The sequence below is a fragment of the Xiphophorus maculatus genome, chromosome 7 (genome assembly GCF_002775205.1).
Source record: "Xiphophorus maculatus strain JP 163 A chromosome 7, X_maculatus-5.0-male, whole genome shotgun sequence".
In the NCBI taxonomy this organism is placed as follows: Eukaryota; Metazoa; Chordata; class Actinopteri; order Cyprinodontiformes; family Poeciliidae; genus Xiphophorus; species Xiphophorus maculatus.
In genome coordinates, this window is record NC_036449.1 from 27534932 (window position 1) to 27552099 (window position 17168).

Consider the following 17168-nt stretch of genomic DNA (forward strand, 5'->3'; position numbering starts at 1 on the left):
CTTTTTTTACTTTTTTTTTCAGATCCACCTGGTCCTCCATCCAACCCTAGAATTACAGAAACCACAAAAACTACAGCAGCCTTTGCTTGGGGCCGTCCTCATTATGATGGTGGTCTTGAAGTAGAAGGTTACATTGTTGAGTATAAAAAGGAGGGTCATGATGACTGGGAGACAGAGACACAATATCCAGTTAAAGTTACTGAATATGTCATTGGTAAACTTCAAAAAGGAGGCAAATACCACTTCAGAGTTAGTGCTGTAAACTCTGAGGGAGTCGGTGAGCCTGCAGAGGTCGAGAAAGTGACTGAACTAGTTTACCAGGAAACGATACCAGACTTTGAGTTGGATGCAGAGCTCAGGAAAACTCTGGTTGTCAGATGCCGTGCTTCAATTCGTCTATTTGTTCCTATCAAGGGCCGTCCTGTTCCTGAAGTCACTTGGAGCAAAGAAAATACCAACCTGAAAGCACGTGCACACATTGATACAACAGAGTCCTACACTCTACTGGTTATTCCTGATTGCACTAGGTACGACGCAGGAAAATACCATCTCTCTTTGGAGAATGTTGCTGGTAAGAAGTCAGGCTTTGTCAACGTGAAAGTTCTGGACACACCTGGACCTCCAGTCAACCTTAAACCAAGAGAGATCACTAAAAACAGCATAACTCTCCAGTGGGAAATCCCTATTATTGATGGAGGGTCCAAGATTCATAACTACATAATTGAAAAGAGAGATGCTACAAAGAAGGCTTATACAGTGCTTAGCACCACATGGCAAAAGTGTTCTTTTAAATTTCAAGACCTTGAGGAGGGAGCTTACTACTACTTCCGTGTTTCTGCTGAAAATGACCTTGGTGTAGGTGAACCTGCTGAAACCCCTGAGCCCATAAGAGTATCTCAAGCCCCCTCTGCACCAGATAACTTGTATGTTACTGATTTGACCAATGACAGCGCAAGTCTTGCATGGACCAAGCCTCTTCATGATGGCGGTAGCTTGATTACAGGTTATGTCATTGAGGCTCAAAAGAAAGACACTGATCAATGGGTCCACATAACCACCATTAAGGCTCTAGATTATACTGTGACAGATCTGATTGAGGGTGCTGAATACATCTTCCGTATAATGGCTGTCAATGCATCAGGCAGGAGTGATCCTCGTGAGAGCCGGCCAGCTGTGATTAAAGAGCAAACTTCTGCTCCATCTTTTGACCTGAGAGGAGTCTACCAGAAAACTGTAATTGCCAAAGCAGGGGACCGTGTTAAGGTGGAGATTCCAGTGTTGGGAAAACCCAGGCCTGTTGTGTCATGGAAGAAAGGAGACATGGCTCTTAAGGAAACACAAAGAATCAACACTGAAACCACAGCAACATCAACAATCCTAAACATCAGTGAGATCAAAAGAACTGATGAAGGCCAGTATTCCATGACTGGAAAGAATATCCTGGGCACACTGACAGAAACCATCACAGTCCTGGTCCATGACATTCCAGGTCCTCCTACTGGTCCTGTCAAGCTGGAAGAGGTGTCTTGTGATTATGTTATTATGTCCTGGGAACCACCAGAGAATGATGGAGGTGTTCCTATAAACAATTATATTGTTGAGATGCGTGAGACTACAGGTACTTCATGGGTGGAGTTGGCAGCTACAGTTATTCGCACCACATTCAAAGCAGCACGACTTAATACTGGAACCCAGTATCAGTTCCGTATCAAGGCTCAGAACAGATATGGCGTTGGACCATGTGTTCTGTCTGAACCAGTGTTTGCTGCCTATCCATTTGATGTGCCAGGCCAGCCTGGCATTCCTGTAGTTACAGCTTTCAACAAAGATTCAATGACTCTTAGTTGGAATGAGCCATCTTCTGATGGAGGCAGTCCTATTCTTGGGTATCATGTGGACAGAAAAGAGAAAAACAGTATCCTGTGGCAGAGGATCAGCAAAGCTCTTGTTATTGGAAACATCTTTAAATCATCAGGCCTTGTTGATGGCATTGCATATGAACACCGTGTCATTGCTGAAAACATGGCTGGTCTCAGCAAACCTAGCAAACCCTGTGAGGCTACATATGCTTTGGACCCAGTTGACTCACCAGGTAGGCCTGTGGCATTGAATATCACCAGACATGAGGTGACATTGTCATGGACCAAACCAGAAGGTGACGGAGGATTTTCTATTACGGGATACACAGTGGAGAGGAAGGAGATGCCTAATGGACGCTGGCTTAAAGCAAATTTCAACAACATTCTAGAAACCATGTTCACAGTCAGTGGTCTGACTGAAGAGGCAACCTATGAGTTCCGTGTGCTTGCTCGAAACTCAGCTGGTGCTGTTAGTGCTCCATCACAGCCATCAGAAGCCATCACATGCAGAGATGACATTGAAGAACCCAGGCTTGATATTGATGCATCATATAGCAGTAATGTTGTAGTAATGGCAGGAGAACCATTCAAGTTGGAAGCCAGTGTAACCGGCAGGCCAATTCCTTCTCTAGTATGGACCAAGGAAGGAAAGGAGCTGGAGGACACAGCTAAAATAGAAATTAAGACATCTGACTTCCACACAACCTTAATCGGCAAAGATTCTCTAAGGAGAGACGGTGGTGCTTTTACCCTGACTGCAAGCAATCCTGGTGGATTTGCAAAGTTCACTTTTAATGTTAAAGTACTCGACAGACCTGGACCACCAGATTCCCTTTCAGTTACGGACGTTGCTGCAGAAAAATGTGTGCTTAACTGGCTGCATCCAACACATGATGGTGGTGCCAAAATTGAATACTTCATCATACAGAGGCGTGAGACCAGTAGGTTGGCATGGACAAATGTAGCCACAGACCTTCAAGCAAACAGGTTTAAGGTCACAAAGCTTCTTAAAGGAAATGAGTATATTTTCAGAGTAATGGCTGTCAATAAGTATGGCATAGGTGAACCCCTTGAATCAGAGCCTGTGACTTGTGTCAACCCATATGGTCCCAGTGACCCACCAACGCAGCCTGAGGTCACAACTATCACCAAAGACTCAATGGTTGTCTGCTGGGAGCGTCCTGAACATGATGGAGGCAGTAGAATTAATACATACATAATTGAAAGAAGGGATAAGACAGGTCTACGTTGGGTGAAATGTAACAAGAGGACTGTGACAGATTTGCGATTCAAGGTCTCTGGTCTCACACAAGGTCACGAGTATGAATTTAGAGTTTTTGCTGAAAATAATGCTGGTCTCAGTAAGCCCAGCTCTTCTAGTCCATTCTACAAGGCTGTTGACACAATCTTTCAGCCTGGACCTCCAGGAAACCCAAGAGTGCTTGACACCTCTAAATCATCCATTACTATCGCCTGGAATAAACCTGTTTATGATGGTGGTTCTGAAATCACTGGTTACATTGTGGAGACTTGCCTGCCTGAGGAGGATGAGTGGACAATTCATACTCCTAAGAAAGGATGGACAGCCACATCTTTTACCATTACTAGTCTGAAAGAAAACCAGGAGTATAAAATCAACATCTGTGCAACAAATTCTGAAGGGGTGGGAGAACCTGCTGCTGTACCTGGAACCCCTAAGGCCGAAGACAGATTAATTTCGCCTGAAATTGAACTTGGAGCTGAGCTACGTAAAGTTGTTTCCATCAGAGCCTGTAGCACACTCAGACTTTTTGTCCCCATCAAGGGAAGGCCAGCACCAGAAGTAAAATGGTCAAGAGAGCATGGAGAATCCCTGGACAAGGCTAACATTGACATTACCCCATCATTCACAACTCTTCAGATAGACAATGTTGACAGGTTTGATGGAGGTAAATATTTGGTGACAGTAGAGAATGCCTCAGGAAGTAAAACAGCTTTTGTTAATGTTAGAGTACTAGATACTCCTGGACCACCTCAGAATCTCATTGTTAAGGAGGTCACAAGAGATTCAGTTTCCCTGGTTTGGGATGCACCTCTCATAGATGGGGGCTCCAGAGTCCGCAGCTACATTGTGGAGAAGCGTGAGTCAACCAGGAAAGCCTACTCAACCGTATGTGCCAGCTGCCATAAGTCTAGTTGGAAAGTGGGAGACCTGGAAGAAGGAAAATTGTACTTTTTTAGAATAGTTGCTGAAAACGAATTCGGTATTGGTCTCCCAGTTGAAACCATTGAACCAATTAAGGCATCAGAAAAGCCTCTGCCACCTGGCAAAGTATCTCTCCTTGAAGTTACCGGAAGAAGTGTCACACTAACTTGGGAAAAACCAGACCATGATGGAGGAAGCAGAATTACAGGCTATAATGTTGAGATGCAATGTAAAGGAAGTGAAAAATGGACACAAGTGATGGTGGTAAAGACAAACGAGGCCCAAGTAACTGGACTCACATATGGAGAGGAGTATACGTTCCGAATCTCTGCATTCAATGAAAAGGGTGTTAGTGACGCCCGGCCTCTCAATGTACCTGTGGTGGCTAAAGATTTAGTAATACCACCAGCTTTCAAACTGATTTTCAGCACATTCAGTGTACTGGCAGGAGATGATCTTAAGATTGATGTACCATATGTTGCCTGTCCTAAGGCTACTGCAACTTGGCTGAAGGATGATGTCATTCTCAAAGAAACAACAAGAGTTAATGCTGAGGCCACAGACAAAAACCTCCTTCTTATCATTAAGGAGGCTTGCAGAGACGATGTGGGCAAATATACTATAAAACTAAACAATACTGCTGGGGAGGCTACAACAGATATCAGTGTTGTTGTCTTGGACAAACCTGGTCCTCCAACTGGCCCGATCAAGCTGGATGATGTCACAGCAGACAGTGTTGTCTTGTCTTGGGATCCACCACAATATGATGGAGGTTGCTCAATCAACAATTACATTGTAGAGAAGAGAGATACCTCAACTACAAACTGGCAGATTGTGTCTGCTACTGTAGCTAGAACAACCATCAAAGCGGCTCGTCTGAAGACTGGTTCAGAGTATCAATTTCGAATTGCTGCAGAAAATAGATATGGCAAGTCATCTTTTCTAATTTCTGATAGCATTGTTGCGCAGTATCCATTTGAGGTGCCCAGTTCACCACGATCTGTTGTGGTAAAGTCAGCCACCAAAGAGACCATGACTGTTGTGTGGGAGAATCCCAGCAATGACGGTGGAAGCAAAATTCTGGGCTACCACTTAGAACTTAAAGAGAGAAACAGCATTCTCTGGGTGAAACAAAACAAGCAGATAATCCCAGAAACCAGATTTAAAGTGGTTGGACTTGAAGAGGGCATTGAATACGAGTTTAGAGTGTATGCTGAGAATATCGTTGGCCTCAGCAAACCTAGCAAGGTGAGTGAAATCCAAGTAGCCAGGGATCCTTGTGACAGACCCGGAAAACCAGAGGCTGTCATTGTAACAAGAAGCCAAGTGACACTGAGATGGACCAAGCCTGAATTTGATGGTGGCATCAAAATCACTGGTTATGTTGTTGAGAAAAAAGAGGCAAGTGGGCGTTGGATGAAGGCCAGTTTTGCCAACATTATTGAAACTGAATTTGTTGTCACAGGACTTACTGAGGATCAAACCTATAATTTCCGTGTCATTGCCAAAAATGCAGCCGGTGTCTTTAGCCAACCATCTGATTCTTCTGGATCCATCACTGCCAAGGATGAGATTGATCCACCAAAAATTGACCTGGAAGCTAAATACTCCCAGGTTGTGGTTGTAAATGCCGGAGAGACATTTAAACTTGAGGCTGCTATTTATGGTAAGCCAGTGCCCACTGTACACTGGCTGAAAGAAGGTACTGAGATTACAGAAGCAGCTCGTTTAGAAATCCATAATACCGATTTTTCAGCTTGTCTAATTGTTAAGGAAGTTATTCGTGTTGATGGAGGACAGTACACATTGCTGGTAAAGAATGTTGGTGGAGAAAAAGTTATTAACATTAATGTCAAGGTATTGGACAGACCAGGTCCACCTGAGGGCCCTATCTCTATTTATGGTGTCACCAGTGAGAAATGTTCAATTTCCTGGAAACCTCCCTTGCAAGATGGAGGTAGTGATATCTCCCATTATATTGTTGAGAGAAGGGAAACCAGCAGGCTGGTATGGACTGTAGTTGAGCAAAAGGTTCAGACCCTAAATCTAAAAATCACCAAACTTCTTCCTGGTAATGAATACATCTTCAGAGTGATCCCTGTCAACAAATATGGTATTGGTGAGCCTTTGGAATCTGAGTCGATGATTGCCAAAAATCCATTTGTCGCACCAAGTCCACCAACTGACGTAGATGTTTCTTCAATTACTAAGGACTCTATGGTGGTAACCTGGGAGAGACCAAATAATGATGGTGGGAATTCCATTCAGGGGTATGTCATTGAGAAACGTGATAAGGATGGTGTGAGATGGACAAGGTGCAACAAGCGCAGTGTGACAGAGTTGCGTTTCAGAGTAACAGGACTCATAGAAAACCATAGCTATGAATTCAGAGTAGCTGCTGAGAATGCTGCTGGAATTGGTACACCTAGCACACCAACAGTGTACTACAAAGCATTGGATCCTGTTTTCAAACCAGGCCCACCCAACAACCCCAAGGTAGTAGACACTTCTAGGTCTACTGTATCTCTTACATGGGGTAAGCCCATATATGATGGTGGAAGTGAGATCAAGGCTTACATTGTTGAAGCAAATGATGTAGCAGCTGATGAGTGGTTTATGTGCACTCCACCCACTGGAATAACAGACACTAAATTCACAGTGAAAAAGCTTCTGGAAAAGCATGAGTACCAGTTTAGAGTTTGTGGAATCAACAAAATTGGTGTTGGTGAACATGCTGATGTGCCTGGTAAAATACTTCTTGAAGAGAAGCTTGAGGCTCCTGACCTTGAATTAGATGCTGATATGAGAAAAATGATCAACATCAGATCAGCTTGCACACTCAGGTTGTTTGTACCCGTGAAAGGGCGGCCAGCTCCTGAGCTGAAATGGGGAAAGGTTGAAGGTGAGATTAAAGAGACTGCCCAAATTGACAACACAGGAAGCTATGCTTCACTTACCATTGAGAATGTTGACCGATTTGACAGTGGCAAATACACACTGACTGCAGAGAATGCCAGTGGAGTTAAATCAGTGTTCATCAGTGTCAGAGTCCTGGATTCTCCTAGTCCACCAACTAACTTAACAGTTAAAGAGATTACTAAGAACTCTGTCACTCTTTCATGGGAACCTCCACTTCTGGATGGTGGTTCAAAGATTAAGCATTATATTGTTGAGAAGCGTGAAAGCACAAGAAAGGTTTATACTACCATTACAACATGTAACAAGATGTCATGGAAAGTTGAACCTCTTCCAGAGGGTGGAATCTTCTTCTTTAGGGTCTTGGCTGAGAATGAATATGGTGTGGGTCTCCAAGCTAAAACTATGGAGCCAATTAAAATATCTGAGAAGCCTCAGCCACCCGGTAAGGTTAGTGTTCTTGACGTCACTCACAGTACTGTTACTCTAAGGTGGGAGAAATCTGAACATGATGGTGGTAGTAGGATCAGTTATTATGAAATTGAAATGGCTCCTAAGGACAGTGAGGCATGGACTGTGTGTGCTAGTGTAAAAGGGCTTGAGACAGTAGTGAGCAACCTTCTCAAGGGAGAGGAATATCAGTTCAGAGTTGTTGCTGTAAATGAGAAAGGTAAAAGTGACCCAAGACAACTGGCTCAATCAGTTGTAGCCAAGGACCTAATCATTGAACCTTCTGTGAGACCCAAATCAAGTTCCTACAGTGTTCAGGTGGGAAATGACCTCAAGATAGAGGTTCCAGTTGCTGGTCATCCAAAACCAACCATAAGCTGGACTAAGGATGGAGTGGCACTTAAGCAGACCACCAGAGTAAATGTCAGTGACTCAGCACATCACACCACTCTAACCATAAAGGATGCCACCAGAGAGGATGGTGGTATGTACACTGTCACTATTGCTAATGCCTTGTGTTCCAAGGATGCCACTATTGAAGTTATCACCCTGGATAAACCAGGACCACCAACAGGTCCAATCAAAATTGATGATGTTAGTGCTGAAAGTGCCACTCTTAATTGGGAACCTCCCTCATACACAGGTGGCTGTCCAATCTCCAACTATGTAGTGGAAAAGAGAGACACAACTACAACCAATTGGGTTGTTGTGTCTGCCACTGTGGCTAGAACAACTTTAAAGGTTGCCAATCTCAAGACTGGTGGTGAATACCAGTTTAGAATCTTTGCTGAAAACAGATATGGAAAGAGTTACGCAATTGATTCAGTGCCTGTTGTAGCACAATATCCATTCCAAGAACCTGGACCACCAGGAACACCATTTGTTTCCTCATACACTAAAGACTACATGGTGGTCGAGTGGCATAAACCTCCATCTGATGGAGGCAGTGCCATTTTGGGTTATCATTTGGAGAGGAAAGAGAAAAATAGTATCCTGTGGACAAAGATCAACAAAATGCTCATTCAAGATTGTAAATTCAAGTCTACTCCTCTTGAGGAAGGCATTGAGTATGAGTATAGAGTATATGCTGAGAATATAGTTGGCATTGGAAAATGCAGCAAAGTCTCAGAAGTTTATGTAGCCCGTGACCCATGTGATCCTCCTGGCCGTCCAGAGGCTGTAATTGTAACCAGACACTCGGTGATGCTGAGATGGACACCCCCTCAATATGATGGTGGAAGCATTGTAACTGGCTATTTAATGGAGAAACGTGACCTTCCAGAGGGAAAATGGATGAAAGCTAGTTTCACAAACATTATTGAAAATGAATTTACAGTTACTGGCCTTACAGAAGACAGTAAATATGACTTCAGAGTGATTGCAAGGAATGCCGCTGGTGCTGTCAGCAAGCCCTCTGAGAGCACAGGATCCATAACAGCTAAGGATGAAGTTGAGCCACCCAAGTGTGAAACTGATCCTATATACAATCAGACAATTGTCCTTAATGCTGGAGAGACTTTCAGTCTGGAGGCTAGTGTAGAAGGAAAGCCCATCCCAACAGCCCAGTGGTTCAAAGGAAGTGTTGAAGTTGAAAACTCAGCAAGAGCTGAAATTAAAAACACTGATTTTAAAGCATTACTTGTAGTAAAGGACTCCATCAGAGTGGATGGCGGACAGTACACTTTGGTTCTGACAAATGTTGCAGGAACTAAGACGGTCCCGTTCACTGTGAAGGTTCTTGATAGACCAGGCCCATCCGAGGGACCCCTCACAGTCAGTAATGTTACTGAGGAGAAATGCTCACTGTCATGGCTGCCACCCAGGCATGACGGAGGAGCAAGCATTTCTCACTACATTATTCAAAAGAGAGAAACTAGCCGCTTGGCTTGGACTGTGGTCTCCAGTGATTGTGGAGCTACAATGTTCAAGGTTACCAAACTATTGAAAGGCAATGAGTACATCTTCAGAGTTTTGGCTGTCAACAAGTATGGAGTAGGGGAACCTCTGGAATCTGAGCCAGTTATCATGAGAAATCCATTTGTTCCTCCTGGTTCACCTTGTGAACTAGAAATCACTAACATTACTAGGGATTCAATGACTGTTTGCTGGAACCGCCCACAGTCTACAGGAGGAAGTGACATTGCTGGTTACATTATTGAAAAGAGAGACAGAGCTGGAGTGAGATGGACCAAGTGCAATAAACGTAGAGTGACTGATTTGCGTTTTAGAGTAACAGGTCTCACTGAGGACCATGATTATGAGTTCAGGGTATCTGCTGAAAATGCAGCTGGAGTGGGCCAGCCAAGCCCACCTACACCTTATCTCAAAGCCTGTGACCCTACTTTTGAACCAGGTATTCCCACTAATGCCCACGTAGTTGACACAACAAAAGATTCCATCAGCTTAGCTTGGCACAGGCCTATATATGATGGGGGTTGTGAAATTCAAGGATATGCTGTTGAAATAACCAAGGCAGAAGAAGAGGAATGGACTATTTGCACACCACCCACTGGAGTGAATCTTACCAAGTTTACCATCAAAAACCTGATAGAACATCAAGAATACAAGGTGCGTGTCTGTGCTATGAATAAAATTGGTGTTGGTGAGCCCACCGAAATTCTGGGAGTTGTAATCCCTGTGGATAAAATTGACCCCCCAGAGATGATTTTGGATTCAGAGCTCAGGAAGGGAATAGTTGTTCGTGCAGGAGGCTCAATGAGAATCTGTGTGCCTTTTAAGGGCCGTCCCACTCCTGACGTAAGCTGGGCTAAAGAGGATGGTGAACTGCCCAGTAAAGCACAGATTGAGACTGCTGAACATTTCACACAGCTCTCTATTGACATTTGTGATAAATATGATGCTGGAAAATACATCCTCAATGTAGCAAACAGTGCTGGTAGCAAATCAGCTTTTGTCTCTGTTAAAGTTCTGGACACTCCAGGGGCTCCATTAAATCTTAAAGTTAAAGACATAAAGAGGGAGAGTGTCACTTTGACTTGGGAACCCCCTGTAATTGATGGTGGCTCAAGAATAAAGAATTACTTGGTTGAGAAGCGTGAGTCAACCAGGAAGGTGTACTCTAATGTAGACAATAAATGTACAAAGACAAGTTACCGTATCACAGGTCTTACTGAGGGAACGATTTATTACTTTAGAGTCTTAGCAGAAAATGAATTTGGTGTTGGACAACCAGTTGAAACAAAAGAATCTGTTAAAACATCTGAGCCACCTTTATCTGTGGGTAAAGTTAATTTGACTGAAGTCACAAAAACCACAGCCTCACTCTCCTGGGAGAAACCAGTCCATGATGGAGGCAGCAGGATCATTGGATACTACATTGAGATGCAGCCTATGGGATCAGAAGAATGGGTTGTGGCTGCCACAACTAAGACCTGTGAGGGTACTGTTACTGGTCTAAGTGCAGGACATGAGTACCTTTTTAGAGTATCAGCCTTCAATGAAAAAGGAAAGAGTGACCCAAGGCCTCTGGCTGCAGCAGTTACTGCTAAAGATGTTACTGTTGAACCTGGATTCAAGATGAGATTCAATACCTACAGCTTACAACAAGGCGAGGATCTGAAAATTGAGATTCCAGTTCTTGGACGTCCTGTTCCAAAGGTTGAATGGAAAAAGGAAGGACAACTTCTTAAAGAGACAACTAGAATAAATGTATCAAGCACACCATCATCTACAAAGTTGGTAATCAAAGATGCCAGTAAAGAAGATGCTGGCAAGTACACTATTACAGCAACCAGCAGCATTGGAACAGCTACAGAGGAGATTACTGTTATCATTCTTGACAAACCTGGACCTCCTACAGGCCCTGTGAAGATTGATGAAGTGAGTTCTAATTTTGTTACTCTCTCCTGGGAACCACCAGAGTATACTGGAGGTTGTCAGATCAACAACTACATTGTAGAGAAGAGAGACACCACTACTACTGTGTGGCAAATTGTTTCTGCTACAATAGCCAGGACAACCATAAAAGTCAGCAATTTGAAGACTGGCACTGAATATCAATTTAGAGTCTCAGCTGAGAATAGATATGGAAAGAGTTCAGCTATTGTCTCTCCTGCTGTGGTTGCCAAGTATCCATTCAGTGAGCCTTCTGCCCCTGGAATACCAGTTATTACATCTGCAACCAAAGAGAACATGGTTGTTGAATGGAAACCCCCCACCAACAATGGGGGTAGTCCAATTCTAGGCTATCACCTGGAGAGAAAGGAGAAGAACAGCCTTTTATGGGCCAAACTAAACAAGCTTCTTATTCCAGATGCACGATTTAAAACCACAGAATTGGAAGAGGGTATAGAGTATGAATTTAGAGTTTATGCTGAGAACATTGCTGGCCTCAGCCCAGCTAGCAAGGTCTCAGAGAGCACAGTAGCCAGGGATCCATGTGACCCACCAGGCACTCCTGAGGCTATTGAAATCACCAGAAACCATATCACACTTCAATGGACCAGACCCCAGTACGATGGAGGCAGTGCAATCACTGGGTATTTGATTGAGAGGAGGAAGCACCCAGATAAACGCTGGATGAAAGCAAGCTTCACCAACATCATTGATACCCAATACACTCTCACTGGGCTCACTGAGGATCGTGTTTATGAGTTTAGAATCATTGCTAGGAATGCTGCTGGTATTTCTAGTTGCCCATCTGAAAGCACAGGAGAAATAACAGCTAAAGATGAAATTGAGGCTCCAGATGCCACCATGGATTCTAAGTTCAAAGATCTCACAGTTGTTCATGCTGATGAGACATTTATCATTGATGCTGATTACACTGGTAAGCCTCTGCCTGAGGTCACATGGTTAAAGGATGGAAAGGAAATTGACAAAGCTACAGCAAGAATGGAAATCAAGACCACACTTACCCGCACCATCCTGACAGTTAAAGACTGTATACGAGTTGATGGTGGCCACTTTGTTCTCAAGCTTGTTAATGTGGGTGGAGTCAAAATGATCCCAGTTAATGTAAAGGTTTTGGACAGACCTGGTCCTCCAGATGGACCATTAGAAGTGAAAGGAGTGACAGCTGAAAAATGTTATCTGCACTGGAGCCATCCTTCACATGATGGTGGAGCTAGCATCTCTCACTATATCATTGAAAAGAGGGAAACCAGTCGTTTGTCATGGACCATGGTTGAGCCAAATATCCAGGCAATCAGCTACAAAATTACAAAGCTGCTTCCTGGAAATGAATACATCTTTAGAGTTACTGCTGTGAATAAATATGGAGTTGGTGAACCTTTAGAATCTGAGCCTGTTGTTGCCCGTAATCCATTCACCACTCCCAGTGCACCCTCCACTCCTGAAGAAAGTGCTATTACTAGGGATTCCATTGTGCTTACTTGGGAGAGGCCAGAGAATAATGGAGGAGCTGAGATTGAAGGATATGTACTTGAAAAACGTGATAAGGATGGCGTCAGGTGGACCAAGTGCAACAAGAAGAGACTGACTGACTTGAGATTTAGGTGTGGTGGTCTCACAGAGGGCCATTCCTATGAATTCCGGGTCTCAGCTGAAAATGCCGCAGGTGTTGGAAAGCCTAGCACACCGACACAGTACATCAAAGCATGTGATGCCACTTATCCACCAGGACCTCCAAATAACCCCAAAGTCACTGACCATTCCAGCACGACAGTCTCCCTTTCCTGGTCAAGACCTATCTATGATGGTGGAGCACATATTACTGGATATGTTGTTGAAATGAAGGAGGCATTAGATGATGAATGGATTGTTTGCACACCTCATACTGGTGTCCAAGACACTCACTACACTGTAAAGAAGTTAAAGGAGAATGCAGAATACAATTTCCGCATATGTGCCATGAACTGTGAGGGAGTAGGGGATCATGTGGACCTCCCAGGGTCTGTGATTGCGGCAGAGAAGTTGCAGGCTCCTGAAATTGAACTAGATGCTGACCTGAGAAAGATGGTCAATGTTCGTGCCACTGCAACACTACGTCTTTTTGTGACTATCAGAGGAAAACCTGAGCCTGAAGTCAAGTGGTCAAAGGCTGATGGCACTCTAAATGAGCGTGCTCAGATTGAAGTCACAAGCTCATACACAATGCTTGTGATTGAAAATGTTGACAGATTTGACACCGGCAAATATGTACTAACCCTTGAGAACCTTAGTGGCTCTAAATCAGCTTTTATCAATGTTAGAGTTTTGGATTCACCCAGTGCTCCAACAAACCTACAAGTTAAGGATGTAAAGAGACATTCTGTCTCTCTTTCCTGGGAGCCTCCTCTGATTGATGGTGGAGCAAAGATATCACACTATATTGTGGAGAAGAGAGAGCAGAAGCGAATGGCTTTCACCAGTGTTAGCACCAATTGTGTAAGGAACTCATACATTATTTCTGACCTGCAAGAGGGAGTTAGATACTTTTTCCGTGTGTTGGCTGTAAATGAGCTAGGAGTTGGTCTGTCAGCTACAACAGATCAAGTCAAAGTTTCAGAGGCACCTTTGCCCCCTGGTAAAATAACTGTGGTTGATGTGACTCGTCACACTGTCACCCTTTCATGGGAAAAACCAGATCATGATGGTGGCAGCAAAATTACAAGCTACATAGTGGAGATGCAGCCTAAGGGAGATGAAAAATGGACAGTGTGCAGTGACGCTAAGGCACTAGAAGCTACTATTGAAGGACTTATTACTGGTGAGGAATACTCCTTCAGAGTAACTGCTGTGAATGATAAGGGTAGGAGTGATACCAAACCTCTGGCTATGCCTGTGTTAGTAAAAGACATCACAATGGAACCTACCATCAACTTGCTTTTCCATACATACACTGTAAAAGCAGGAGATGATTTGAAAATTGATGTTCCTTTGAAAGGCAGACCTCAACCTGAGGTATCCTGGAAGAAGGATGGCAGTGCACTAAAGCAAACTACTAGGGTAAATGTTCTGAATTCAAAGACCTCATCAAAGATCACAATCAAAGATGCCACCAAAGATGATGTTGGAAAATATGAGATCACTTTGACTAATTCAATTGGCACAAAGACAGCTGAAATTTCAGTAATAATTCTGGATAAACCAGGTTCACCCAGCAACATTAGGGCGGACGAGGTGAGTGCCGACTTTATCTCCCTGTCCTGGGATGCTCCAACCTATGATGGTGGGTGCCAGATTAACAACTATGTTGTGGAGAAGAGAGACACTACCTCTACCACATGGCAAATTGTCTCAGCTACAGTAGCCAGGACATCCATAAAGGTTTCCCGTCTCACTCAGGGCACAGAGTACCAATTCCGCATTGCAGCTGAAAACCGTTATGGCAAGAGTCCAGCAATTGATTCTGCTCCTGTTGTTGCACAATATCCATTTGAGCCTCCTGGCCCTCCAACCAATCTTCATGTTGCCCATGCCACCAAGACAGGCATGCTTGTAGTCTGGGGCAGACCTGCCAATGATGGTGGAAGCCCTGTCATTGGTTATCATGTTGAATCCAAAGACCAAAGCAGCATTTTGTGGACCAAAGTCAGTAGAGGTCTGCTGACTGAAAACCAATTTAAGATGACAGGCATCGAAGAAGGCCTGTCATACCAGTTTAGAGTCTATGCTGAGAATATTGCTGGCATTGGTCCATGCACTAAATCTTGTGAACCAGTTGCAGCCAGGGACCCATGTGAATCTCCACATAACCTTAAAGTCACAAATATCACCAGAAACTCCGTTTCTCTCTTCTGGGATCCACCTGAATATGATGGTGGAGTGAAAATTGTTGGATACATAGTGGAGTGCAAAGAGCTCCCTAATGGTCGCTGGCTAAAGTGTAACTTCACCAATCTACAGGAGACTTACTTTGATGTCACAGGTCTTACAGAAGATGCACAATATGACTTCCATGTTATTGCAAAGAATTCTGCAGAGATGTTGAGTGCCCCTTCAGAATGCACTGGTCCTGTCACCATCAAAGATGATGTAGAACCTCCAACCATCATCTTAGAGGATAAATTCAGGCAATTAGTTGTCATTAAGGCTGGAGAGATAATTAGAATTGATGCTGAAATTACAGGTCGTCCAATCCCTGTGGTTTCATGGTCTAAAGATGGAAAAGATATTGAGGCCAAGGCCAGGTGTGAAATCACTTCCACAAACTTTACCACTACTCTGATTGTCAGAGATGCTATCAGGAGGGATTCTGGACAGTATGTCTTGACTTTGCACAATGTAGCTGGAACCAGGTCTGTAGCTATCAACTGTAAGGTTCTGGACAGGCCTGGACCAGCTTCAGGACCTTTAGCAGTGTCTGGTCTTACTGCAGAGAAGTGCACTATAACATGGGGTCCACCTCAAGAGAATGGTGGAGCTGAAATCATGCACTATATAGTGGAGAAACGTGAGACAAGCCGCCTTGCTTGGACTCTTGTTTATGGTGACATGAAGGCAACTACCTGCAAAGTTACTAAGCTGCTCAAAGGAAATGAGTACATCTTCAGGGTCAGAGGCGTTAACAAATATGGAGATGGTGAGGCTCTGGAGAGTGAGGCAGCAAAAGCGTTGGATCCGTTCACTGTAGCTGCAGCCCCCACTAATGTTCAGGTCACCTCAGTCACTAGTGAGGCCATGACAATCTGTTGGGAAAGACCAGTTTCTGATGGTGGCAGCAGTATCTATGGCTATGTAATTGAAAAGCGAGAGAAGACTGGCCTCCGCTGGTGCCGTGTCAATAAGAAGCCTGTCTATGACCTCAGAGTCAAAGCTTCCAATCTTCGTGAGGGAAGTGAATATGAGTACAGAGTGTTTGCAGAGAATGCTGCTGGACTTAGTGCACCTAGCACCCCTTGCCCACTCACCAAGGCTGAAGACCCACAGTTCCTCCCCTCACCTCCTGCTAAGCCCAGGATCATTGACTCAACAAAGACCACAGTAACACTAGCATGGAATAAACCACTGTTTGATGGTGGAGCACCTGTAACTGGTTACAGAGTAGAATACAGAAAGTCATTAGATGATGAATGGTTCGTTGGAGTCCAGAACACCAAGAATACAGAGTTTACAGTGGTGGGACTGACTCCTGGAGCTGAATATGTATTTGTTGTCAGATCCATTAATAAAATTGGAGCAAGTGAGCCTAGTCCTGAATCAGACAAACAGACTGCTAAAGAAAAAGAAGAAGAGCCAGTCTTTGAAATAAGCAATGAAATGAGGAAGACTCTTATTGTGAAAGACGGCAGCTCATTTACAATGACGGTACCCTTCAGAGGCAAGCCTATTCCCACTGTTAGTTGGACAAAGCCTGATATTGATCTTAGAGTACGTGCTGTCATTGACACCACAGACACCTTCACCTCAATCACCTTAGAGAAAGCAACACGCAATGACTCTGGAAAATACACTGTCACTTTGTCCAGCATTGCTGGAACCTCCTCACTGACACTCAATGTTAGAGTTCTTGACTCACCTGGACCTCCTGCATATGTGGAAGTCAAGGAAGTGACTAAGGCATCTGCTACTGTAACTTGGGACACTCCAGAGAATGAAGGAGGAGGACCAGTAAAGAATTATCTTGTTGATTTCCGAGAGGCAAGCAAAAAAGGTTGGACTAGGTTGACTGATACATGCCACAGACTGACTTATAAGGTGTCAAACCTAAAGGAAGGAGAAGTTTACTATTTCAGAGTGACAGGCGAGAATGACTATGGTGTTGGTGTTCCAGCTGAGACCAAAGAGGGAACCAAGATCACAGGTATAAACATTCATGTTATGTTATCTGTAGTTTACACAAAATAAATGTACAC

General features: G+C 44.0%; 1 protein-coding gene across 1 annotated transcript in view; it reads left to right on the top strand.

Moving 5' to 3' along the window:
* Positions 1 to 17168, top strand: part of LOC102219802 (titin-like) — a 215207-nt gene that overhangs the window by 168879 nt on the left and 29160 nt on the right. The window contains exon 171 of the mRNA XM_023337148.1: positions 23 to 17116. Within this exon, the coding sequence (XP_023192916.1) occupies positions 23 to 17116 (17094 nt within the window). The remainder of the gene's footprint in view (positions 1 to 22; positions 17117 to 17168) is intronic.